Source organism: Oryzias latipes, chromosome 10, assembly GCF_002234675.1.
Source record: "Oryzias latipes chromosome 10, ASM223467v1".
NCBI classification, from domain to species: Eukaryota; Metazoa; Chordata; class Actinopteri; order Beloniformes; family Adrianichthyidae; genus Oryzias; species Oryzias latipes.
In genome coordinates, this window is record NC_019868.2 from 255,842 (window position 1) to 283,186 (window position 27,345).

A 27,345-nucleotide genomic window follows, 5' to 3' on the forward strand; every position below is an offset into this window, starting at 1 on the left:
GGAAAGAGGGGAAGAAGAGAGAGGGATGTTAGAGAGAGAGGGGGGGGGTAGGAGGGTGATAATAGGAGGGGAGGGGGGATAAGACAATGAAGCAGCATAAAGCAACAAGTTTACTGGTTGTTTATCATTACGGTAAAGTTCAAATGTAGTACAAAAAGGGCGGGGCCTGTTCACACACACTCAAATGTTATCAACACACCTGGGGCCTGTTTCAGAAAGGAGGTTAAGTGTAAACTCTGAGTGCATTAACCCTGAAATCAGGGAAACCCTGGGTTTTCCGTTTCAGAATGGGAGGTTTGTTAAACCAGAGAAAGCAGAGTAAGTCAAACCCGTTTCTGAAAGAGAGGTAACTTCTACTCGGAGTCAGTATCCATGGTTACTTATGCTGTGAACCTAACCTGCTCGGGAGCAGGTTTTATTCTCCAAACTCGAAGTTTCTGCCGGTCCCCTCCCCTTTTTAAAGACGAAGCGGTATTTTTCGCTTTAACCTTCATTGCCCAAATGTCCGTCACACAGAGACGGTCTAAGTGACAAGAATGGCTTGTTCTTTTTTGGAGGACCCAATAGACGAGGAGGCTGCATTAATTCATAGAACATTATATTTACCTCGTACGAGGATTTTGAGAAGACTCGATTTCTTTTTCACTTTTAGCTGCTGCCATGTTCTTTTAATTCCTGCAGGATTGCATCTACGTGAAAATGAAATCAGGGACATTGAATTAGATTAATGTAACAATTACTTTATGGAAACACAATTTGCTAGCACTGCTTACTTTCTTAATCCCACATACACCTATACCGCTTGATCAATACAAGGGTAGTGTTGCAGCGTGTGTGTGCTGAGCGGGGTGCGATCCACGAGAGACAAGGGGAGGGGCGATTGCAGGTGCAGATGGGGGGGGGGGTGAGCAAGGAGCGGAGGTGTGTGCGTGGAATATATTGTGTGTTCGGAGGACGGACTTAGTTAAATAAAGGGAAGGTGTCATTCCCAGAATAACTGTTTTGGAGTCATTCTTAATCCGCTCTGGAGGTTGAGGGTTTCCAACGGGAAGTGAACCCCGAAGGAGAATTCCCTTCGGCCCTGAAGGAAATCTCCCCTGCGCTTCTGACCACGGTCGGTCGGAAAGACGAGAGAAAAGAAAGGAGAAGTCTTCGCGCAGCGAAAGGTTCAACAGTAGACAAAAGTTCACTTTTAAAAACACAGTTGCATGTATTAATATTAAACTGACCAACGTTTGCTAGAGGGGAAAGTTAACAAAACATTACCGACGTTAAAGGCATCCCCCCCCCCCCAGATTGGTTCTGTACACTATGCAGCATTTCATGCATTTACACCAGGAATAACACTTCAAAAGTACACCTAAATATCGCCATTTTTTATTTCACTCCTTACGCTATTTAAAAAATTATTACAGTCAATATTTTATAACAATGATTTAAATGCAAACTTAGGCATTAACTTGAGCAGCTATGTTTCCCACGCTAACTGTCTCTGTTTTGCAGATGCAGCGGTGTTGCTTTTCTTCCAGAATATGTGCTCATATTCACTGTAACTCTGTAGCAGCACGTCAAGTTCAGCTGGCGAAAAATACGCAGACCTCTTTTTTTCACGGTTGCCATGGTGACTCGTGATATCTGCGCTCCATTGATAATGGCTTCTTATAGACGCGGTGCGCACGCTCACCTCCGAATCAGTCCACTCAGAGTTGATTGACCTAACTCCGATCAGCTTCTCTGAAACAGAAAACTCAGAGTTGTTAATCTCCCGATTGACCAACTCAGAGTTCAAGTTCAACCTCAGAGTTGGTTGAACCTCCTTTCTGAAACAGGCCCCTGCTGGCTGAAAAAAATGTACACATGTCAACATGTACACAAAACAGATAGTGTTCACACACGCATACTTATGCCTTTAAACCAACTAGTGTGAAATCTTTCATTCATTCAATCATGCAAACTATTAGTCCAAAGGTGAGCTAACACCTGTGCTCAGGTGAGTGTTTATGTTCTTCTAAAATGGATGGAGGAATGTGTAAAGAAGGAAGGGGAGTGCCCAGCCATCCCCACACCAAGACCCCCGCCACAGCAGCAGCGGCAGCTGGAACCCCCCCAACGCCACACGGCAGCGGGCAGGGAATAACCGCCCCCGGGCGACCAAATCCGCCACCAAGGCCAGGGCCGGCAGGACCGCTGCGAGGCCCACAGAGCCAGAGAGCAGGGAGGCATAGGGGGAAAGAGAGCGCCGCCCCAGCCCAACCAGGAGAGCAGCCCCCCCCCGCCGCGCCGGGAGAGCCCAACGCAGGGCCCCACCGGAGAAGGGCACCCACAGCCCCAGATGAGCACCCCATCACTACCCAGGAGTTCCGGGCACCCCCCCCCCCGCCCCAAACCCAGGTACGAGCCAGGACCCCCCAAGGAAGACCCGCTCCCCACTCCAGGCAGCCACCCACCCGGCCCACGGTTGATCCAGGGAGGAGCAAGGCAGGGGGCCGCCACCCCGCCCAGGAGTGGGGCACCCCGGTAAAAAAGGGGGCCCACAAGGGGTGTTGTAAACATGGCCCGACCAGGCTCGGCCACAGTTGGAAATTTGGCGGGGCCCAGCGCTCAGGGGCAAGGACCGGAACCCAACCCCCAGGGACACGAACCCCCCGGCTCAGGTGTAATGTGACCCCCCACCCCCACCCACCCCCGTGCGGAGAGAGCACCGCGGGGCCCAGGAAACCGGCACCCAAGGGACACGGTGTGTTTATGTTGGGATGTGTATATTGAGGGGGTAGGGGTGTGTGTACTAAGGGGGGTGCAGTTAAAATTGGCGGGCAGGGCACTAAGGGGACATCTCCTGATTACTCACAGTGATGTCCCCTCACCCTCCCCACCAAGGGGCCCTAAATGTCTAAGGTGCGGTTAAAATTGGCGGGTAGGGTGCCAGGAGGACATCTGCTGCTTGCTGGCAGTGATGTCCAAGCACCCCCCCTACCAAGGGCCCTACATGTCTAAGGTGCAAATAAAACCGAAAGAGGGGGGGCCCACTCCATACGGCAACCATAGGAGGGGGGCCACTGCCAAGTACCCCCCCCCCCCAAGGTGCATCGCAGGCTAAACCCGCCACCCCCTCGACCTAATATGAGGTTATATGAGGAAGGGGGTAAGTTGGGGACAGCTGGTAGACTGTCCCCCGGTGGTCAAACAGCTGTCCCCCAGGCCCCCCCCAGCATAGGGGCCAGGTCCACCGAGCCCAGGGGCCCCATCCCCAGAGGCGCTGACACCCCAGGCCCAGCACCACCCACCCCACACAGAGAGAGAGGAGCCAGAAAGCGTCGCCCCCCCCCCGGAGCAAGTCCAGGCCCCCACCCCCAAACGCGGGCCCTAGAAGAGCTCTGGTCAGGCCTAAACGGGACCGAGGCAGCCGGCCACTGACTCTATTCTCCCCAAAGAAACTTTCCAAATACCTTTTATTGCTTGGTTTTTATCAGCTCTTTAGCTTTGGGCTACTACCTAAGGGGTCTGAGAAACTCCTTAAAGTTTCATGATGCATCAAGACAGACGAATGTTGTAAACAGAATCCGGTAGTTTTCCAAAATAAAACTCCTGTCAGTATCATAAAATAAACTTAATTGAGATACTATAAGTTTGCGTATGCATTTTCTTCTGGAGCACGGAATAAATGTCCAAAATACATGTACAGTTTCCTGGGCCGTACAGTTTAGCAGGCCAGTATACATACAGCCTCCTCTCTCCGTCCTCTCTTTTGTAAAAGTTGCTGCCTGTGTCTTCAGCATATGGTAATCTAGTATGAAACTATTCTCTTTCCTTTCAAGGATTACGGCAAATACACAGAAGCACATACAGAATAAACTATGCAAGATTGAGCACAAAACTTTGTTAATAATAATGATAGATTAGATTTATCTGTGCTTTTCCAGACGCTCAACGCGCTTACAATGTGTCCATTATTCATTCACTCCTCAGGTATACTTGGTGATGGTAGAGGCCCCTCTGACCATCACCGAGACATTCATACACATTCACACACCAGTGGAGCCGCACTGGAGGCAGGGAGGGTGAAGTGTCTTTCCCAAGGACACAACAACAGTTGACTGGGGTGAGCGGGGATCAAACCGCTGACCCTTCATTAGACAACCTGCTCAACCTCTTGAGCCACTGCCACCCCTATGCTAAGCCATAGTTGCATGCACCAGTACAGGTGCTGTGAGTTTTTGGCTTAGCCCCGCCCGTAGAGGGTCATGGAGAGGTGTGGCTGCATCTTAAAGAGAGTGCAGGTGTGCCTTGCAATTACAGTGGTAATTAGTCAGCCACCAATCGTTCAAGTTCTTCCACTTAAAAAGATGAGAAAGGCCTGTAATTTTCATCAAAGTATACCTCAACTATCAGACAAAATGAAAAGAAAAATCCAGAAAATCACTGTCCGATTTTTTTTAACCCTTGTGCTATCCTAGGCAATTTACCGTTGGGAGTTGGGTCGTCTAGACCCACTAGACAGTGCTCTGAACCTTTTTTCTTCAATGATTTGTGATCTTCACTGGTGTCCATGGATTACATGAAATCTTTCCACCTTTATCCACCTTTGTCATGGTAGGGAGAACACGTTGATGCAAGGGTGGGGTCATCTAAGATAGCACAAAGTTAAGGGAATGTATTAGCAAATTATGGTATTATAAAACAAATGTTTGGTTAATAACAAATGTTAAACGCAATACTTTATTTTGGTACATAAAGTACATAAAGTACCAAATGGTTTTCTGTAAGTCTTCTCAAGCTTTTCACAATCTGTTGCTGGTATTTTGGCCCATTCCTACATGCAGATCTCCTCTAAAGCAGCAAGGTTTTGAGGTTGTCGCTAAGCAAGACGGAACTTCAACTCCCTCCAAAGATTTTCTATGGGGTTGACATCTAGAGACTGGCTAGGCCACTCCAGGACCTTGAAATGCTTCTTATGAAGTCACTCCTTCCTTACCCGGTCAGTGTGTTTGGGATGGTTGTCATGCTGAAAGACCCAGCCATGTTTCATCTTCAATGCTGATGGAAGGAGGTTTTCAGTCAAAATCTGACCATACACGGCCCCATTCATTCTTTCCTTTACACGGATCAGTCATCCTGGTCCCTTCATTGAAAAACAGTCCCAAACCATGATGTTTCCACCCCCATGCTTTACAGTAGGTCTGGTGTTCTTTGGATGCAACTCAGCATTCTTTCTCCTCCAAACACGACCAGTAGAGTTTAACCAAAAAGTTCTGTTGTGGTTTCATTTGACCATAGGACATTCTCCCAATCCTCTTCTGGATCATCTAAATGCTCTCTAGCAGACAGTAGACGGGCCTGCACATGTACTGGCTTTAGCAGGGGGACACGTCTGCCACTGCAGGGTTTGAATCCCTGGTGGTGTAGTGTGTTACTGATGGTACCTTTGTTACTTTGGTCCCAGCTCTCTGCAGGTCATTCACTAGGTCCCCCGTGTGGTTCTGGGATTTCTGCTCACCCTTCTTGTGATCATTGTGACCCCACGGGGTGAGATATTGCGAGGATCCCCAGATGGAGGGAGATTATCAGTGGTATTGTGTGTCTTCCATTTTCTAATAATTGCTCCCACGGTTGATTTCTTCACACCAAGCTGCTGACCTGTTGCAGATTTAGTCTTCCAACAATTTTTGTTTCTGGTGTCCTTAAACAGCTCTTTGGTCTTGACCATAGTGGAGTTTGGAGTGTCATTAATACAGGTAATGTGTGGAGGGAACCTGATTCATGTAAACTTTCTCTGTTGTTCAAAACATATTCTAATCGCAACTTTTGATTCTATCCTGCCTTTTCCCCACACAGATTCAACCGAAAGAACTCAGAAATAACCAATTGTTGTGAGTCTCCAACTAATCGACCATTCTTCCTTACAGAACACCAACAGCACAAACTTCTAATCATTTTCCAGTTTCAGGTCATTCTAGCCTCAGTTTCATTGAGTAAAAGCTTCTTATAAACCTAATGACCCTTTTACAAAGGAGTTCATGAGAATGTAAGCTGGACATAAATCTGCTTAGCATCAGAAGTGCTGCAGCTTGTTCTGAATCATTTTCTGTGCGACTTTTTTTAGCCAATCAGGAGTCGGAGGCCGTCAGGCCACTGGTAAATCTGCATCCCAACCTGAGCGGGTGCTTTTCAACCCAGGATTTTTTTTAAAATCTGGAATGGACCGGTGCTCAAACTGTCTTCACAACACAGAACTCTGATCCTACTTTGAGTGCTTGAAGAAATGTTGGCTTCAGTGTGCCTCCTTTGCTCACAACTAAAGTCTTCAAAGGACAGAATGCCACCTGCTGAAATGAGAAGGATGCCTGATGGCAGGGTGAGGGTGTAATCAGACTGGACACATTAAAGTGAACACTGGTCCAGGACCAAGAACCCTCTTTGACCCATTTTTTGAGGTGGTCTTGGTTTGTTTCCAATTGGAAAGCTCAGATTCACACTGAAATTCCTCAGTCTGAATAGGCTCCGTGCCTGGAGCAGAACAACTGAACCAAAACGGCCACCGTAGCCAGGGATAATGTGATGTTAACAGTGAAGGAAGGAACTAACCATGATGATGACGTGACGCAACAAGTCATGCAAATGAATGAAGGCTTAATAAAACAACTTTCATGGTGATACACATTGCTTCTCACACTGTTTTCTCCACAATCCAAATGTAAACACTGATCAGTGTACCTTCTTAGCCGACGTTTTGACAGTAACCCCCCTGCAGCATGACTTCACTGTACCAAAGCAGCAAGTAGAAAGTGTTGTACCTAACGTTGATACAAACATTCAAATTTGCTCAGCAAAATATAAAGTTTGAATCAGTAAACTATCCTGACAAGGATTACAAAGTGTGGGATGTCCAGTATTATTTAATACCAGACATCGTTAATCACACAAGATCTTTAATCACCATGTTTTGTTACAAGCTTTGGTTTAAAACAGAATAGTCCTGTTGAAGGCAGTCTGAATACAGACCAAAAACGAGGTTCAGGACTCAATCCGGACCAAAGTAAGTTGACTCGGTGTGGACCAACAGACTTTTCCAGTCTAAAAACACCCTGACACACTATTACCGTAAGTCAAAGAAAAAGATGCTCTAAAGTCACAGCCCACTGATAGCAGTTGTGTTTTTGTTTTTTGAAAGATGAAAAACTGTTTAAGAAAACGTTCTATAAGAATGAAAAGTCCACAGATTCTTGCAGAATAGCTGATGCTGACTAAAGCTTTAGGTTTGGTCTCCGACTCTAGTTTTGCAAATAAACATAAAGTTTATTTAAGGTGTATTCAGACTGGGAAAACCGTGTGGTCCAGACCGAGTCTGTTTAAGTTGGTTAAGTTTCATTTGGATGGGAGTCTGAATACACACCAAACGGAAGGTTCAAATTAAGTGGACTCGGTCCAGACAACCAGTTTTCCTGGTCTGAAAACACCCTTAGTTTCACAAAAGGGTCTGAATAGAAAGCCTGATCTGTGCTAAAGTATGCTGGTTACGTCACTCTACCTCTGGGTACATTTTAATGCCAAACATGCTCCAACCGATCTTCCAGCTGACACTCTGCCCTCATCCGAACTGTGAACGTTTGATAGAGACAGAAACAAAAAAATGGCATCGTTTATATTTTTTTTGTCTTAATTGTTATCCATTTATTAGTAAGTACACAGGTTTATGTTTTTGATTTGATTTGAAATGGTTTATTTCAAGCAATCAAATAAGAATAGTACACAAAAACATTACAATCATCGGTTATACATTCATACAATGACGTATCAAACTGGGGATAATTACACATAAAATTAAATATTGCTTGAAAGGAAGTGGAAGGAAGCGAATTTATAAAAATCCCACCACTGTTCTACCGTAACCATTTTATTACATGATTCATCATTATCCGGTTCATAACTTTTATCAGACAGAATTGAGAATCCTGAAGTATCAATAAAGCACATGACAAAGATGAATTACTTACATTGTTATGTTAAAAAATAACAATTTTTGAAATCAACATGGCAAATGCAGATCAGTTATCTAGAATATATACAGATTATGTTGATTATAAAAATCACACATATGATTTCCAAAAAATAAGACTATATTAGTAAAATACACATATCACTGTTTCAAAAATCTTTATAGCAAAAATTGATCTAGTATCAAAAGTTAAAAATATGTGCAAATTATGTTTCATTAGGAAAACTCATGAATCAATTTTTGGAGCAAGTGAAGTAATATCATTAAAAATCAATCAATTTAATCATCATCAATAAATTATTAAGATTTTTTTTTATATAGCAAGGGTCCATAATCTGTCGAATGACCAAGGTTGGTATTCCATCTTCTGCTGATTAACAGCCGTTCTTCTGATTTTAACAGAGTTTATATTCTCTTTGATGTTATGTCTGCAGACATTAGATTCAGGTCCATATCCTTCTTCAGCTGATATCAGCTGCGCTGAAAGTTGAGGTCAAGTTGTCTGCAGGTCAGAACTTTGCTGAAAATCAGGTCACTTCAGACTTTTGGAGAAAGTGTTGAATCCAGGCGTCATATTTCTTGGAATTATTTGGCTCTTTGATTTATTACTGTTAATATGCATGCTGGTTCAGACGTCCGTGATCAAACACTTCTCAAAGTCCTTCATGGTGTTCACAACCAGAACCTTGGACCGGTCCGGTGGACTGAGTGGTTTGACGTAAATCCTGCAGCCTTTAACCCAAGTGTTCTCAATCTGCTTCTGCTTCCTGAGAAGCCTGGCATGTTTGGGGATTTCAGCATTCCTTCTGGTCAGATGGTCGTTCAGATAAACAGCCGAACCTTTCAGATTTTTCCTTTGATTCATCAGAGCTAGCTTGTGTTTTTGATTCACAAACCTGATGAGGATCGCTGGTTTATCCGTCTCCTTTCCCCTGGGGAGCGAGTGGCAGGTCTCCATGGTATTTAGATCTAGGGAAATCTCTTCAGACATGAGAAATGATTCCACTTGGTGTTCCAGAGACTCTCCATCGATGCCAGGTTCAGAAGAACTGCTAGCAATGCTAGCGCTATTAGCATTAGCAATGCTAACTCCAGTTGCATTTAGCTTTGCCCGAGGATTGATCGGTACTCCAGTGAGAATGACATTATTCATTCTTGCCTGTTGTTCCACATCGTCCAGTCTTTTCTCCAGAATGTCGATGAGCTAGCTTAGCGGTCACTTGCTACATTAAAGGAAACAACGTACTGTCAATATCATCAAGAATCTTTTTAAGGTCTTCATAGTCATGGTTTTTCTTAGGGGCCATGGTCAGCTCTCATTTTTGTTGGAAAAATCAACTTTTAAGTCACTTGAAGATAGCCGCGTGAGCCACGCACGTCCGTGCTGTAACCCACAACCGGAATAAAAACGTAAGAATGTAAGTAAAAAAAAGTTCATAGCAAGGAAATAATAAATAAAGAGAAAGTGTTAATAGGAATTTCACTTAACTATTTGCAAAAGGGGTTTTCTTTCTTCTTTTCTCTTTCAACAAAGAGAGGCAGAGCAAAAAACCAAATGGAAAACGCCTCTATTACCTAATTACTCTGAGGATCAATGCGTTTTACAGACAGGCAGCATGATGTATGGAAACATTTGGAAACAAAGAGAACGTTTCTAAGGAATGAGACAGTCAGAATCCAACAAAAGTATTTCACTTAAGTTCACCTTTGTTCCACCTCAACAGTCCGAGTCCTTTATCATAGTGAACAAAAAAGTGCAAAAGCTGGACCAGGACTCGATGCAGTATTCCTCTGCTAGCTTCTTGTTTTCTGACTTGCAAGAACTGACAGCTGTGCCTGCTGATGCAGGAATATCCTTCTTCATCAGTACAACAGGAAAGAGAATGAAGTGAGCCTCTTTAGGAGATCCTCTGCACATGCCAGCTTTAACCAGTCTGCTGCTGTCTTTGCACAGGTTCTTGTGCTTCTTCAGAGCTTTGGAAATCTGCTTCCAGTAAAGCTCTTCGTTGGATGTAAAGTGGGTACAAAGAGCTGGTCTGGCAGAGTACTCACAACTTAAACTCCTGCCATTTTTCTTGCAAGTGACATTGAGGAGGACCAGGTCCTCACCTGTTGCTGCCCAGGTACACACTGATTTTTCTTTGGTAACCACTTTTCCTTTAACCCGTTGTACAGAGGCAGCATTGACTTTGTGGGCCACCTTTGACCCGGACCTTTCTCTGTATTGTACTCTGTCATCTCTTCTGCTCTGTCCGTGATTCCTCCGATGACCCCCCAACAGCATCTGATGGGAGGCGCAAGCTAAGAGGAGAAGGATGGAGAAGTTCCTAAGGAGGCCCATGGACTGTCGATATTCTGCAGGAAGACATTGAAATGTAGACATTTGTTTTCAAGTTCAACTGAAATCCAGTTCAGATGGAGTCTTTGTAGTCCCTGTATTTCTGAAGTAACCTATATCTGAGGGAACAATCCAAAAAAAAGAAGCTTCAAAGCTTTTAGGCTTTATTGATGTAAAAAAGAGCTATGTTTAAATACCAACTCTAATAGATATATTTCATACATTTTAAATTGTGAAAAATAAATAAATAAACAAAATGAGAAAGAAAGGCAGACTGTATTCAATCTGAATCAGAGTTCTTAAACCTTATTTGTTTGAAAGGTGCAGTTAACACTTTACAGGGAGACGATTCTTGCTTAGGGTCACCTTAACCCTTGTGCTATCTTAGATGACCCCCCCCCCCCCCCTTCCATGACATGTTCTCCCTACCATGACAAAGGTGGATAAAGGTGGAAAGATTTCATGTAATCCATGGACACCAGTGAAGATCACAAATCGATGAAGAAAAAAGGTTCAGAGCACTGTCTGGTGGGTCTAGATGACCCAACTCCAAATGTTAAAGTGGCTAGGATAACACAAGGGTTACACAAATGCAAAAAACAAACACAAAGAAGCAGCAGAGAAATGACTTTACCTGCAGTTTTCAGAGAAACTCTGCAGTCCTGAAACACAAGAGCTCAGTCGTCTCAGCCTGCAGCAGCAACAGACTGGTGCATAATCTGAAACAGACACACACTCACAAAGTGTGGCTGCAGGGGTTGGGAACTTTCTTGAATTTAGATCCACTTGAAAAGGTTCAGAGCACTGTGTAGTGGGTCCAGATGACCCAACTCCCAACTTTAAAGTGCCTAGGATAGCACAAGGATTACAGGAAAGTAAAATAGCAGCCGGAGTACATTAGAAGTTCACCTCTGAGTTGGGGGTGGGACTGTTGGCGCAGAGTAAGCCTCTTTCCCATCAGCTGGCTTATGGTCCTTCACCACCCCAACCTAACATTACTTATGCAAGAAAAATGGCAAGCAATATCAAAGTCAGCAGCTGGATAGTTTAGTTGGCTGGGTGCAGGATTGTCATGCAAAAATACTGGCTAGATAGCCAAAGCTACCTAGCTGGAATTGATTTGTCTGCTCGGGATTCACAATGATTTGATAAAGAAATAATCAAAAAAACTGTTTTCGTTTTTTTATTACATGTCGCCCATCATCAGAAAATTCCACAAAACGTTAAAAACAACATTTACCTCAGAGAAGCGGATCTTTAAAGATCATTTAAAATGTGTTATGAAAGATAGCAATATAATTGTGTCTTGTAGTTACTTTGTTGTCACAAAGATGGGTATTACAAATAAAAACAATTAAAACAGCTGACTGCAGAGATGTTTATCTCTATTAAGAACAGAGCATGGCAAACACATTTTCTTTCCTCAAGGCAAAAAGTGAAGATCAGATAGTTATCTTTTATACAATGGAAGTAAGAGACACAAATATATGATGGTATACATATATACTTTCATTTATAACACAACATGTTAACAGACATAAACATGTAAAGTGTATTGTGAATCTTCATAGAGATAACTCATGCATAAATGCATCAGGTACAATATGCAGTAGGAAAAGGATTTCTGAAACCAGCCACAGTAGCTCTTTGGCAGGTGAGCAACACTTCTGTTCCTGAAGTCTGGAAGTCTCCTGAACTTTCCCTCAGGTCCACTTAATGCTTACATCTGAAAGACACATTAGCAGAAATGTGCTCAGGATCCATTCTCTAGAAGAACTGTTAGCAAAGAAAAGAGAAAAGCAGGCGGTGTATCTTTCTTGCCAGAACTCTGCAAAATATCTATAAACAAACAGTGTCCACACGATCAGGGAAAACGTAAGTGCCTTGGCACATTTTGCAGAGTACAAACTGCAGTCTTTTTTTAAGATGCTGATTTAGAACAAGAATTCATTACTATAAACTCTTTATTCCAGCATTCCTGATTCTTTTTTTGGGGGATAAAATCCATTTGAATCCATTTCCCTTTTCCAGTGACCCAAAGCATGACAGCAGTAAAGCCAAAGTCATAACATTAATTTTTGTAACAGTTTAGAGCCTTTACAATGTAAATGATCGGCACATTTTTGTTGGAGCTTCTCTGTTTGAAAAATAATGTAAGACTGTATGCTGTTTACAATCTCACTGGTTTATTATTTCACTATTGCATTTGACAGTATGTCAACTGTTTCATATTAATATGACTTTCTTCAAAACATATATAGATTATTATCTCATTAAAGCTGAGGGCAAAGTGGAATAAATACCATCTTTTCACCAAGACTTCCAAAATGCTCTACGAAGTATCAAAGGCAAATATTAACAAAGAGAAACTGAGCTGCTCACCTCTCTGATTAACTCCGAAATACACCGATGACGAAGGAGCAGATGCCCTGCAGTGACCTCCAGCAGTATTGTTGAGACATTTTCTCTGCGGGGCTCTCACCTGGGGGTGGCGTTGCTTTTTTACTGGGTGACTTGGTGGTCTTAACTCTTTGGCTTGCTCGAATTGTTTTCCTCAGTGTGTGCCTTGTAGGAGTGGGTCTGGAAGGTTCAGCCTGGCTGTGAGGTGGCACAGGCTGCTTTGCCGGTTGTACCGCTGACTTTCTGATGGCCTCTTTCTGTGGCAGATGAATGGAGGAAGATGCCAAAACCATCTGAGCATCATCAGGTGCCATTCTACACATAAAGGGTTTAAACTGTCTTTCCCCCTGGCAAGCGTTTTGGAGCTTCCTCAGATGCCACATCATCTGAACAAAGTAGTGGCGAGGTCTTTTGTTGTAAGCGGTGCAGGTGTGAGGTTTCCCCACAAACTCACACCAGTAGAAGCGCTCAGAGCCCCTGCAGGAAATCCTCAGCTTTGTGACTTCCCCTTGGGCTTTAAAGTTCATGCTGCATCTATCGTTTCCCTTGGTGTCAAAGGAGATGGGGTTTTCCCAGATGTTCTGCCCCCTGCTGTCATCTCTCTGAGACTGAGCTGGCCAGACGCAGCAGGCAAGCAGCAGAGCGGCGGCCTGGACCCACATGCTGTCAGAGGACGGTTGTTCGACTGCTGGAACTGAGGGGACTCTCTGCATTTATGTGCTGGGAAGGCAGAGAGCTAATTTTGGCAACAAAGAAAGGAGTGAATAGCTGAAAGGGCGGAGGAGGAACACCCCCACAGTAATCCTGCCTTCTTCAGACATCTTGATCGCAAACTTACAGAAACCACCTGTCATAAAAAATTGTTGGTTTCATTCTGTGCCAGCAGCAGACATTCCTGAGCAGCTCACTCATGTTAGGTTCACACACAGAACTGTGTAACACTTTTTGAAATGATATAAAACAACAACAACAATTTCCTGTCTGTTAATTATCTTTTAACAAAGAAACTAGAGTGAAATAAGGCCGTAAGCCGTTTTGATGGTTTTTGAAGTAAGCCGAGCACACCCAGGAGTATGCGGCACAAGCCAGCATTTCCCTGCAGACACCAATGAATCATGAATGACGCATAAAGGAGAGAGATCTGCAGCAGCAGCAGTGCCAATTATGAGACAGCCATAAATGAACTGACTTCTGTTTCTGCCATTTACCCTGAAGTAATATTCCACCACATTAAACAGGTCTTCAGAGGCCTTTTCACCTGTGAAATCAAACAAAACTCATAAAAATCCTTTTACCAGAGAAATGTTGAAAACATACCCATGCAGTCATGATTCTGTATTGCTATTCTAGTAGGATGTCCAAATCATTCATCAAAAGCCTCCAGTAAATCCTAAATCCAGCAGCCAGACAGTTATCTGGTGGTCACAGAAAAAACAGTTTCTTAGTTATGGCTGTATACATTTTGTATGAACCGACACATGCCAGAAACAAAGGGACACAGTTGATTTTTACTCTTTTTTGCCCTCTCTACACTCTTTGATGATTTTCACTAAGAGCTCCCAGTGATCCATCTTCATCATGATCCATCTTCATCATCCTCAAGGATCTTTAAGAAACTAAAGACACATTTCAGCTTTCTCCCTCTTGGACCAGAGGTGCCAGACAACCCCGAACCTCTAACAGTAAAGGTTGAAGCTTCTTTTCCACAGCATCATGACTTAAACATGTAATAATTACTAATGGCTCTACAACAGGCACCTGGTCTAGTATGTTCTCTTAATTTGCTTCATGTTGTTCAGTTCACCATAGCTGTTAAGCTTAGCTTTGCTACTACCACATCTGTATTTTTAAATAAAATCTGAAATCTTTCTTTCTGGAAAAACGTTTGTAATTAGTGAAAGATTTTTGTCTTGGCTTTTTTTGGCTTTTTCTCCAGTCAGTCAAGTAAGGTAAACGAGTAAAACAAACCTTTCTTTTCTGAAGCCCTTTTGTTTTTACGTTCACTTTGAGTGTCTGTATGAGTTCCCGTCATTGCTGAAAAGAGTTCTGCATGTGGTTTTGCTAGCAGTCCTTTTGGTGCCCGAGAAAAACCTCAAAGCAAAGCTTGAAGACGATAATAATCTCTTTTTAAAATAGCTGGTCAGTATGGAACCACAGAGTCATGGCCGGCAGCGCAGCACCCCACTGGAATGTGAATTATTGTGTTAATTTCAGCAAAATGCTTTCTCTATGCAATGCCTGAGTTAATTACTTTCTGTTGTTACCCTTTGAGTGACTTTACAAATACATTCATGTCTTTCCATCTCTCTATCATGGAATCTATCTATCTATCTACCTATCTATCTATCTATCTATCTATCTATCTATCTATCTATCTATCTATCTATCTATCTATCTATCTATCTATCTATCTATCTATCTATCTATCTATCTATCTATCTATCTATCTATCTATCTATCTATCTATCTATCTATCTATCTATCTATCTATCTATCTATCTATCTATCTATCTATCTATCTATCTATCTATCTATCTATCTATCTATCTATCTATCTATCTATCTATCTATCTATCTATCTATCTATCTATCTATCTATCACTTCAGAGCTCTGAACCTTTTTTCTTCAATGATTTGTGATCTTCACTGGTGTCCATGGATTACATGAAATCTTTCCACCTTTATCCACCTTTGTCATGGTAGGGAGAACACCTCAATGGAAGGGGGGGGGGGGGCATCTAAGATAGCACAAGGGTTAAAAATAAATTCAAGCCTCACATGAATGAAAGTCCAGCTAAGAACACAACAGACACGTTTTTAGACTTTCAAAGTTTATTCACATTGTTTACAGTCTTCACAGCCTGTCCTCAGATGACCTCTCAGTGCCCAATTTCATACCATCACGTGTCAAAACAGCATCACTGGATATCCTTCAGTCAGGGTTGGGAAACATGACAACTAGTCTAAGGACCTTTTCCAAAATGGATCAACAGACGGCGGAAAAAAAACTAGTAATAGTAAAAGTGAGCACATAGGATCAAAACAAAAGTCCATCATAACAACTAACGCTTTTTCAGTCAAATAGAAAAAGGTTTTTCAAGTCTAAAATGACAAAAAAAAACTCCAGTATTTATGTTACAGTTTTTCTCCATTGGTTTGGCTCATTTCTTGAAACAGAAATTACATTCTCAAAACAACATGGACAAACCTCCAAACCACTTGGTAATTGTTCACAACAGAATGGAATTTCTCATTAGTTTCATCAAATTGTAAATGTCTTAGTACATGTCTCAATGTCTCAGAACATCTTTCCAATTGATTAAGTACAGGTAGCCTTCATTTAGCACAGATTCCAAGTGGATAGATCATGTTGATCTAAACTGACTGTTGATTCTCAGTCTGATGGTTGTTCGCTCCAAAATGAGTCAGCTTCATTTCATTGTGTAATAATAATAATAATGGATTGGATTTTTCTGCGCTTTTCCAAAGCGCTTACAGTGTGTCCATTATTCATTCACTCCTCATTCATACTTGGTGATGGTAAGCTATGGTTGTAGCCACAGCTGCCCTGGGGCAGACTGACAGAGGCGTGGCTGCCATTTCGTGCCTACGGCCCCTCTGACCATCACTGTGATCATTCATGCGCATTCACACACCAGTGGAGCCACACTGGAGGCAAGGAGGGTGAAGTGTCTTGCCCAAGGACACGACGACATTTTGGCTGGTGGGAGTGGGGATCGAACCGCCAACCCTTCGATCATTGGACGACCCGCTCAACTGCCTGAGCCACTGTCGCCCCATGTGACAATGTGAATTTCCACCATGGCCCTGCTCATCCAAGGATGGTCATAGTGTTCCTACCACCTTACTCTCCTTTCCTCAATCCTATAGAGGAGTTTTTCTCGCTTAGAGGTGGAGAGTGTCTGAGCATCGAGCTCAAGATCAGAGGTCCCTGCTCTATGCAATGGATGCTGCGTGTGAGGATATTACAGGAGATCAGTGTAGGGGATGGTTGAGACATGCACGCCGTTTCTTCCCTCGTTGCATTGCAAGGGAGAATGTACGCTTTGATATGGACGAAAATCTGTGGCCAGACAGACAGACAGACAGCAGGGTGTGGACGGCCAGCAGGGTGAGGACGATGGCAGGGAGAGGGAGGGTGAGGACAGCGACCAGTGAAGAACTGTTAGTTATGAAACTCAAGCATTATTTACAGCACTGTAGGCTGCATATTATTGTCATTGTTTTTTGTTTGTGTTTCAATTATAAAGTATATTATGCTGTATATATTTTCTTTTTACTCTGATGTATGAAAGTTACTTTATGTGTGTGAATGATAATGGTTAGAATTTCCTTGGCAGTATGAGTACAACGTGTGCTATCCTAGGCACTTTAACATTGTGAGTTGGGTCATCTAGACCCACTAGACAGTGCTCTGAACCTTTTTTCTTCAATGATTTGTGATCTTCACTGGTGTCCATGGATTACATGAAATCTTTCCACCTTTATCCACCTTTGTCATGGTAGGGAGAACACGTCAATGTAAGGGTGGGGTCATCTAAGACAGCACAAGGGTTAAACCTAAGAGGCTACTCTCACCCTAAAATCCTTTTTTTTTTTTTTCAGTTTCATAAAAAAAAAAATTCTGTTAGCTATACAAAACAGTACAACAACCATTGTCAATAAAGGTGGACATGAGGGTTATTTCAATGGTCCTCCTCTGCTATAGTGACCAAACATCTACTCATTTTGACTTGCAGTGCTTACACAATGCCAAAGGGACAAAGTATTTTGGAGGCACTGACTGTTTAAATGAGAAGGAAACTTAGTTTTGACACGAGTGAATTGTTTTGGGAGAGATATAAGCTTTTGCAGGTGAACCATGGTGTTGTGCTGAACCATCCATATTATTTTGACAAAAGCACCAAGAGTGTTGAGAACGTCCTGTCTGATCAAGAAATGAGCCAAAGCAATTGAGAAAGATCTTTGCCATTTTGGTGGCACTGACTGTTTACATGGGAAAGGAATTTAGTTTTGAAGCATGAGTGAACAGTTTTGGGAGATATATTAGATTTTGCAAGTGAGCTATAGTGTTGTGCTGAACTGTAAGACTGTTTTGCCAACGAAAGAATTTTGAGAATGTAATTTCTGTTTCAAGAAATGAGCCGAACCAATGGAGAAAAACTGTAAGACATCCTAACAAGTTCAATTCAAATCTTTAAAACAGAGTTGGTAGTTGCAGAATCACATGATGAGCTATGTGGAACTGCTGAAGCTTTAATGAGACTCTTGTCATATTATAAAAAAGTGTTGCTAGTTTTTCTTCAGATCTTTTAACAGAAATGTAAACATTCAAAGATATTTGACATTTTTCTCCTCAATCAAACAAAATAATCAATGAATTGAATTTATTCTGTCAACATAAACTGGATTCTGAGTGTTATGATGGACAGTTTGTTTTCAGACTGCACTGACTGAAGCGGTGGAACAATAGAGCATGCGTTTACCACCCAGACTGATTGCAAGCTTCTAACAGTTGTTTATGTATAATTTATATTTTTTTCTCTACTTACAGCAGCTGAAAATCTAACCTGTAAACATGAAGGCGAGGCGGGCAGAAGGAGGCAGGTTGCCCAAAATATTATAAGACAGATTTCAGCATAACTTGTCTTTATAAAGCAACAATAGAAAAGAAAACAAAGCTCTTGAATACATGCACTTGTTTCATATTTCAAAACTACAAATAGTTACAAAAGCATCTGAAAAATAAGCAAAAGCATCAATGATGGACCTTTATGAACAAATTTGGCTTGAGAGTTAAGTATTCAATTTAATATCTCACTACTTTGACAGCAAATGAAAACTCACTAAAAATACCAGTGAACTTAAAATCAGTCATAGATTCACACTGGGAAACTAAAACACTTAGCATTTTGTTAACCCAAACTGCACAAACGATCTGTACTATAGTTTTGATTTTAAAAGAAAATATGCTTCCACTATGGTTATGGTTGTGATGGGATTTTGTTTTGATGTTTGTTTATTATGTAATTATTGAAAAAAAACACAAACTATTTTTTTCACTATTTTTTTAGGTCAGAAGGCATCATCTGATGAGGAATGATCCATAAGAATATGGTCTTATTTTCTGTGAATGAAGTCATTTTCTTAGAAGAAAAATGTCAGTGTAAACACTTGACATGACAAGGTGCTACAGGTTTAGATGAATATAATTCATCATGCAGCATCTGCAATATGGATGTTATTTTTCTCTACTGAGGAACAAATCTGTAAAAATTCAGAGTGAAACATGAATCTAATAGGCAGCAGTTGAATACAGGGTGTCTGTAACCAGCAAGGACAAGCTTTTATGTAACATTTCAAAGTTCTCCTTAGTTTTCTTTTAAAGCCCTGCAAGCTTTGTTCTGAATGTCAGTCAGCCTCGCACACACTTCCGTTCAAAAGAATGTGCATTTTCAACAAAAAAACACTGATTCAGTTTCATCACCAGTATTTTTAAACAAAATGACCCATTTTTTACTATGTGAAAATGTTCCATCCATTAGAAGTGAAGGCAAAAATCAACATCTCCTTGTCTTGCTGTGACTTCTTCAGCAAAATAAACATAAACCTCTGGTTGAAACTGATGTCAGCCTGAATAAATGTAAACACAGACAATGCAATTCTTTCAAAAAAAATGCAGAACAAGCCAGGCTCACAGTTGATCCAGACGGGAGGAGTTTGCTGTTCTGCAGGCAACAAACGAACCAGTCTGAGAAATTTCAATGGATTAAAAAAAATCCCCTGCAGGAATTCCTGTTGTTGGAGGTGTTTTCATCCACTGGGAAAAAAGCTTTTGTTCTTGAGCAGAAATGTTGACATGACAGCCCTAAATGATAGAAAAACAGAGCAAATTCAGGATAATGGAACAGAAATCAGAACAAAATCTTGTTTTTTTTTAATTGAACATTTCTGTTGTCATCTTTTTGTATCCAATGGGGCTGAGCTAAATGAGGGAAATGACATTACACTCAGAAAACACATTGTTCAAATGACAGCAGACTTGGGCATAATGTATTTTTATCAACTTTACATATTTCATATTGAACCAAGGTAAGGACATGTTAAATGTAGCAAACCGTAGAGCCTTTTGCATCTTTAGTTGTTATCTTTGGAGTTAAAACCTTTCGTAGAATGATTAAATCTTAGGTTTAGCATTTTGATTAAAGTTGTTTATGAAAGTTAAATTGGAATGATTTTACTCCTTTTTTATACATATTTGTCATCATGAGGCATTTTAAATCTTTTTTTTCAATAAATAGAAAATTAAGTATTGCAATTTGCTTAGTATTATTTCTCTCCTGTTCTGCTGATGCGTCTGTCTGAGAACAAAAGATCGCTGCCAAACAAACCCTTTGGAATATGAATGCAAAAGCCGCATCACTATAGAGCTAGGATCAAGTACAGAATCTGAACTACAGCTATGGCTGCCATCTAAAAGGAAGTATGAAAGCTTACTGTTGTGTTCTTTAGTTCCAGTTTTCCAAAGCACTAAGAGGAAAGACAACACAGAAACAAAAGTTTAGGTGAATGATCATTTAAACATCAGCACTTTACAACAAGGCCATTGCTCAAAGTATTAATGAACCTTTGTGGATACTTTAAAGAAAACAATGACCCTTCAAACCTTTACAAACTTTTATTTGGGATGTGAAAGAAGTTGTGTAAAAATGAATGCAAATATTAGTGACTGTGCAGAGTAGTCATGATTTCTGATTTTCTGAGCTCAGCATTTTTTTTTACTTTTTCCAGTAGGAAAAAGTTATGTCAAAACCCAGCTACTTAGTGTTTTTGGACATGACGTTGCTACCATTGCTTTCCCATAAAACTCCACGGATGACCTTGTTTTTTATTCAGCACATTTAACTGTAATACTATAACATTCTAAGTACGCCGCAGGGAGCAATATAACACACAGCACCATGCCTTCATCCAGGGAAATCATTAGGCATGTCAGCTGAGAAGAAGAAGTAACAGTGCAGCCTATTATAGCCAATTACTTTGCTCAAAAGGTGTGTTTTTAGCTGTAATGGTCAGTACATTCATTTCTCTATTCTCATTTCCAAAGGATATTTATACCAGGTAGCAGTAAATGCAGTTGATTTTTCTCAGACACAATGGGGGCCACAGGGCTTTTCTATGTGTTTGCATTTAGGAGCACTTAGTGAACACTGTCTATATCTATATCATGGCTATTTCAGTTTTTACTGCTATAGATATGCATCACTTCTATAACAGTTTTAACTTATTTTATTTTAACAGAAGTATACAAGTTCCTTTCAAAATAAAATACACCCAAAAAGGGGAGTTAAATTGGATCCTCTTGCTGCAGCAGATTTACTTGAAATGAAACCAGCAGAGAAGCAAAGTCAAACATGTTTCTATGAATGTGACTTTGCTACACCATCATCCTTTTTCTCCTTTCTCTGTCAAATATTAACATTGGTTAGATGAAATTGTCTTGTAAACACTTCACCTCTAAACAGCAACTAGACTCTGTTGTGCAGCAGAAGATAAGAAAATGTGCTTTTAGCTCATTTTCATAATGATTCACTCTGACAATAGATTCAACCTTTTCCCATCATTTTGTTCTGTTATATGACACGTTCAAAATCTAAACAGAAATATAGATGCTGGATTTGGTGAGGGTTTCTGAGACCTTTAACCCCTGGTACTTTTACTGAAATGTACCTGGAATGTAGAACTTTGTGATTACTAGTTGTCTGTGAATGAAAAGGCTGCATGGTGGTGCAGCAGCGGTTAGTTCCTTCACATCATTATGCAAAGTCAGATGGGACTCTTTTGTATGAAGCATGTTCTCCTCGTACATGTTTGCACCAGCTTTCTCCAACAGTCCAAAAACATGTTTCAGGGGTTAACTGCTTGATGGCAAAACTAGTGACCTGATTAGGGTGTACCCCACCTTCTACAGTAGCCAGATTATAACCAGGACCCCAAAGGATCCAGTGGGTTCTGAAGATTAGTGGATAGATGTAAAATTGCAGTATTTGTTTTATATCTAGTAAAAAAAAAAATCCTCTGATAGACATCTAAAAATATCCCAAGATTAGATGTCTACAGGTAGATGTGTAGTAGACTAATATAGGTAGATGTGTAGTAGACTAATAGAGTAAGAAAATAGACATGTCTGAGATGTCCAGCAGACATCTACCATGGCTGTATATTAGTTATCTACTGGTAATAGACATCTTGTGCCCAGTGGGAGGAAACCACACAAACATCTTGTTTACAATACGCACAGCATGATGTTGTTTGTGTTTGTGTGTGGCTGGAGATTATTTGAACAATAGAAATAGTTGTTTGTTTCTGCATAAACAGGTCCCCCTGCGGCTGCTGGTGTCCATCCATTCATTTGGATATGCCTAACTCTTTATTCAGCAATACATTTGTCAGTATAAAAGGGCTATTTTTTAAAAAGTCGATTGTTTCCATAACGGCAAATCAGAATGGATTATTTTAGTGTTAGCAGCACTTGACTCTCTGAAGGTCAGAAGTTCCAGTTGATGCAAAGCAAAGCAGCTAAATGGAAGTCACAGTGAGTTACACATACTTGTTCATTTAGTGACATTTCCATTTTGAAAGAGCCTTTGCTTTCTTTTGACAGGGTTTTTCAGTCACAACCAGACACAGTTTCTGTTAATGAACATTGTTTTCAACAACAGCTGTTACTCAGGTTGGGTGAACATGAGTGCTACGTTTTGGTAGTAAAGTGACATGAAACCACCTTCCTATTCTGAGACAAACACAACTCTGTCAGAAATGTTAGAGACAGTTTTTAGTGATGCAGTTAAATAAGAGGAACAGCAGTTAGCTTCTCTGCTCTGAAGCACACATTCTTAAGCAGTCAGACATGCAGTCAGGAGTTCAGATGGTTACGACTTCAGAAATACACAAGATCAAACAAAGAGACAACTGACAACTACTAAGATGGCCGCTGTTGTGAGTCCAGTAGAGTTAGAGAACCAGGTTGGCAGTCTGGTTCTTAGTCTTCCAGTACCTGTCAGGAGCTAAAACAAGAACCAGCTCTTTGTCACCAGTCGATGTGCCTCGGAGGGGCTGAGGCCCGTGGGAACCTGTTCATGGTATCATAGGTAGGGATGCTACCAGCAGGGGGGTAAACACACACAAAGAGCGAAACATTAACCTCCACAGAGGGACATTTCTGCTGAGTGATTATATATTCCTCACTTCTGTGGCAAAGCAGAGGCAGTTGAGTGGCTCATCAGGCAGCGAGCAAAACATTTCTGTCAACGTCTGAGTTTTAAATGACAGAGTTTGATTGGAGTTTCTTTTGCTGAAATGTAACTCAATTTAACAAATGGCTTCCTGTCAGAAGTGCAAAATGGCCTCAGTACTGTCTTCCTGTTGATCTTTCAAGAGTCTATTTTACAAGAAAGCGTTTTTGTGCTATTTAGCCCGGATTCACAGGTAACCGACCTCTGACTGAGCTGTTTTGCTCTCTGCCTTCTGCAGCTGTCATAGCAGGTCTTTCCGTCCAAATGCAACTTCAAATACGAGACATGCAATTAGTTGTTCGGTTAGGTATGGAAGAAAAACAAAGTAGCATGTTTTTCAGTGTCACACCAAAGCTAAACATGCTTGCCTCTCTTTGAAAAAAATGATCAGATGTACATTCATCGGACTTTGGCTGACTCTAAACAAAAGGAAAGAGGAAAGGTTTTCATTCCAGAGAGCAAGCAGTCGGGGAAGAATCTGAATCTACACATCAGCAATGCTGATATGAGAGCAAATGAAGTCATGGCAGCAGGAACAGCCCAAGCACAAGTCCTTCCTACAAACACTGTCACAGGTGATGTTGAGATTTCCTTCTGTGTCAAAGTAACACCAGGACATTGACTGGAAGATAAGTTTCATCTAAAATAGGCTCTATGTCTGTATTTGTGCGCATGGATGCATTAAAGAGTACATTACTAAACCATGTACATGTAGAGGATCGTCTAATTTTAACAGTAATACTTTTTTCCTTATTGTCTTTTTGTTTTCTGGCTCCATAAATAAACTTAATTCAGATCCAGCACAGTTGATAACTGAAAAAGTGTTTATGACTAATGCTATATAAAGTTTGATTTGTGCGTCAAAGATGGATTTGATGCACTTGATTACAATCAAATCCCCATTTTCCTACTCTTTACATTTGAACCATAACATAAAGTAAATTCTTCCATCGTGTATTCCTTCTGAAATATCATGGAATAAATCAGGCATTTTTGTCAGATTACACTCCTCATACAAGAGAGGAGAACACATAGTCTATTAGCCTGCATTCATTTTTGTAATGCTATCATTTGCTTGGCTAAACTTCAATACATTCACCACTCACAATTTGTGTGATCATTTAATTTCTGAAAAGTTCTAAACAGTCTAACAGACTGCAGAGTAAGAAAATGTTTCCATTTATCCAATTTTTACACAGAAGATGCAGAGATGATAATAATGAATCATACTGTCATTGTACAAATGCTAATTATTGGAGCAAAACTCAAGACTAATGTTCTCAAACTCCTGCTTCTCTTTGTTGTGCAGTAAATCATCACCCCTGCAGGCATGCACCGAGCTGTGTATTCACCACAAACACACTCACTTCCTGGTGCCATGCGTTCACCATCACCACCACCACATGCAGTCGGCAGGATTGACGCAGAGTTTACCTGGACATCGCAGCGTTTGGAACTCCTTGTAAGATCTCCCTATGATAACCATTATTACCCATTTCCATACTGAAAACAAAATGTTGTGAACAAACAAGTGATGATAAATGAGAGCATGCATGGCATGCTAAACGTTAGGAGGAGAGAAGCCAAACCTTAAGAATGTTAGTAGATGAACATGTTCTATAATGTTTATTTATAAATGCACTGACACAAAACAGAGAAACTTGTATAATAATGATTGCAAGAGCCCTTCATGAAAGGTAAGGGACACTTTCTGAAAGTATCACACAAGCCTCACCATCCAGCCACAATGACCAACTGAAGCTTTAAACACAGAGCAGCACCAAGAATTCAGAAAACTATTCTATGTACAAGAGAGACTGATAGAAGCTGAAAAAGGCGCAGAAGGCAGGAAAGATGTCTTACTTTTTCATGGCAATTGTTTCAGAGCTATAAAGACACATAAACATTAAAGACATACGAGAAACAGCAACATAAAACCTCATGAGATGAAGAAATGTATCTTAATAAGACATGTAATCCAGCACAGATTACTGGAAAAAGATCAGATAATCTGCTGTGGCAGAACAACAAGAAACATCAATCAAGAACAAAAGACAAGTGAAGAGAAACTTGAGTGGACAGATGCACCATCGTTTCTTTGTAAAGTGCCAAGTGCTTGACAAAGAAAAGTGAAGAAATGAGGTGAAGTGAATGGTAATGGAAATAGTACAAATGGTTATCACAAAGTAAAATGCCAAGTCCCAGAAATAGAAGAGCTACAGGAAAGAGAAAAGGGACAGAAAATAGGACTTATGTAAAAAAAGGAACTGAAACTGACTATTTATCATTTCTTAAGATTCAAATGTAAAAGTTACATAGAAGAAAATAACCACTAACATAAAAATACAGTATTACTTATTATAACATGGTATTTGAATTTTAATAATAATAAAACAAGGTGTTGAAAGATGGAAAAAACTGTTAGCACTCCATACAATATCTTCCCCAACTCATACTCAACAGATTCAGGTTTTGTTGAGCAGTGCAATATGGCCCTTTTCAAACAATTTACAAAACTACATTTCTATATAATGAAAGGAAGGAGGGATTGCAAATGCATCTACTCACTCATCATAAACATCCTCTGTGTCCATCCTGCGGTAATACTTGGCTAGTTTAACGGCTAAGATGACACTGGGGAGCAGGAACAGCGTGCTGCAGCCTAGACCCATCCAGAAAACGTTCTGGTCAAAAGAAAACAGCTTATTGAGTATTTAGCATGTGACATTTTTGGTGATCAGGTCAGTATCAGTTGACTTTTTTTAAGTCGGCTCACCAGATTAATTATTTAAGAAAACAAATTCTGTTACAAAACTCTCTTCTTAAAAACTGTTGGGGTCAAATCAGCTTCTGTCCATGAATGTGTACACTTCACCACAGCATCAGTTCTAACCTCCGAAACAGAAAACATGCATGTACAGTGACTTATACTGAGCTCCACCAAAACAACAGTTGTTGTGGGTTTACGTTCAAACAGATCCACAAAAGCTATTTCAACCGCTGAAAATAATTACCCACAAGGTTCCAACCGCATGTGTCTGTGCTGCCACACGGCTCTTCCTCGTCCGGGAAGGACGCTCATAAAATGATCGCATCAGACTGGAATCTGGTGCTGTTTGAAGTGAAGACATTTCTGGGCAATTTGGAAATGTTTCTTCGCAAAACAAAGTTTTGAATTTTTTCTTTTCCCTGTTAGGGTTTAAATGTAATAGTTGAAGGGTACCAGTGTTCAGTGTCCCAAAGTGCAGTTTCAGACAAGGCTCTTTATGAGAACTCCTCACAGTTTCAGTGTCATTACCATGGAGTCCACCAGGAAGCTACAGGACATGATCTCCGCCGTGTCCAGGATGTTGCTGAATGGTTTGCATGGGGCTACCTCCACTGCCAACTACCAAAGTTATAGAGGAAACGTTAGTGCACCACTTAGCCAATACCATGTTTTCAAATGTGAAAGTCCCCAAACTATGACAAACAACATTCTGCACTTTAAATGTTTTTGAAAAAAACTATATGTTACAGCTGCAGAACAACAACATCCTCGGCCAAAGCTAAACTGAGAAAAGAACATGCTGTTTTTCCCACTTTGGCCTAAATTCCTTGGGTTCTAAAAGAAGAAAACAATGTGTCTCATAACAAATTCCTCAGATTTAAAGAGGTCAAACCCAATATATTCATCCTCTCTATGTTTACGCCAAAACACTCATGTGACACAAAAGCTTTGATTTTCCACTTTATAACTCTGGTGTCTGGTTTGGATTCCTTCGAAAATAGACATAAGTACAAAGAACCCAAATTAAATGAGAAGAAAAAGTTTCACCATGTTAACAAATAAACACAACAACACTTACAGATGTTTTCACCCATTCTATGTATTGATGGAAGTAGCCAATTATGGTCGCAGTGTATTTTCGTGTTTCCTAAGAAAGATTGGGGCATTGTCAGTTAATGAAATCAGTATATTATACATGTAAACAAAGGCAATAATTTTGTAAATACCTGATTGATTAAAAGTGTAACATTCTGGGAGATGAGGTACTGAGCAGCTTCAACAGCATCTAGAACAGCTATGACTTTGTTCTGCAGAGCAAAAAGGATGAATGTCAGTGGGATTCTGATTTAAAGTGGTTGCTTGGGAACTCAGGCTGGTTTACTCACTGAAAGGTCAGAGGCTGTTCTTTCGAGGAACCTCATACTCTGATTAAGAGCGCTCTTTGAAAAAGTACAAGTTAAGAAACAGCGTCAAGGAGAATTTATACTCACAAGATAAACACTAAAATATAACATAGGTGAGAACAGAG

At 40.9% G+C, this 27,345-nt stretch overlaps 2 protein-coding genes across 13 annotated transcripts in view; both read right to left on the reverse strand.

The window, feature by feature from the left end:
- Window positions 1–11,498: 11,498 nt before the first annotated feature.
- On the reverse strand, window positions 11,499–13,438 carry LOC101156958 (fibroblast growth factor-binding protein 2). The gene is made up of 2 exons (XM_004086514.4): window positions 12,714–13,438; window positions 11,499–12,057 (listed from the first exon to the last, which is right to left on the reverse strand). The coding sequence occupies exon 1, from the start codon at window positions 13,391–13,393 to the stop codon at window positions 12,722–12,724; it is 672 nt and encodes a 223-aa protein (XP_004086562.1). The 5' UTR covers window positions 13,394–13,438; the 3' UTR covers window positions 11,499–12,057; window positions 12,714–12,721.
- A 3,902-nt stretch (window positions 13,439–17,340) lies between these two features.
- Window positions 17,341–27,345, reverse strand: part of LOC101157197 (prominin-1-A) — a 101,387-nt gene continuing 91,382 nt past the window's right edge. For 7 of the 12 annotated variants that reach the window (XM_023959468.1, XM_020701711.2, XM_023959470.1 and 4 more), the window contains 9 exons: window positions 27,203–27,256; window positions 27,044–27,124; window positions 26,896–26,964; window positions 26,346–26,435; window positions 25,616–25,731; window positions 24,482–24,550; window positions 22,810–22,912; window positions 20,250–20,282; window positions 17,341–19,620 (listed from right to left, as the gene is read on the reverse strand). In XM_023959468.1, the coding sequence (XP_023815236.1) occupies window positions 22,843–22,912; window positions 24,482–24,550; window positions 25,616–25,731; window positions 26,346–26,435; window positions 26,896–26,964; window positions 27,044–27,124; window positions 27,203–27,256 (549 nt within the window). In that variant the 3' untranslated portion in view covers window positions 17,341–19,620; window positions 20,250–20,282; window positions 22,810–22,842. Of the gene's footprint in view, window positions 19,621–20,249; window positions 20,283–22,809; window positions 25,264–25,611; window positions 25,732–26,345; window positions 26,436–26,895; window positions 26,965–27,043; window positions 27,125–27,202; window positions 27,257–27,345 lie in introns of those variants that run through there. The other 5 variants (XM_020701716.2, XM_020701719.2, XM_020701717.2 and 2 more) reach the window with 5 other exon arrangements.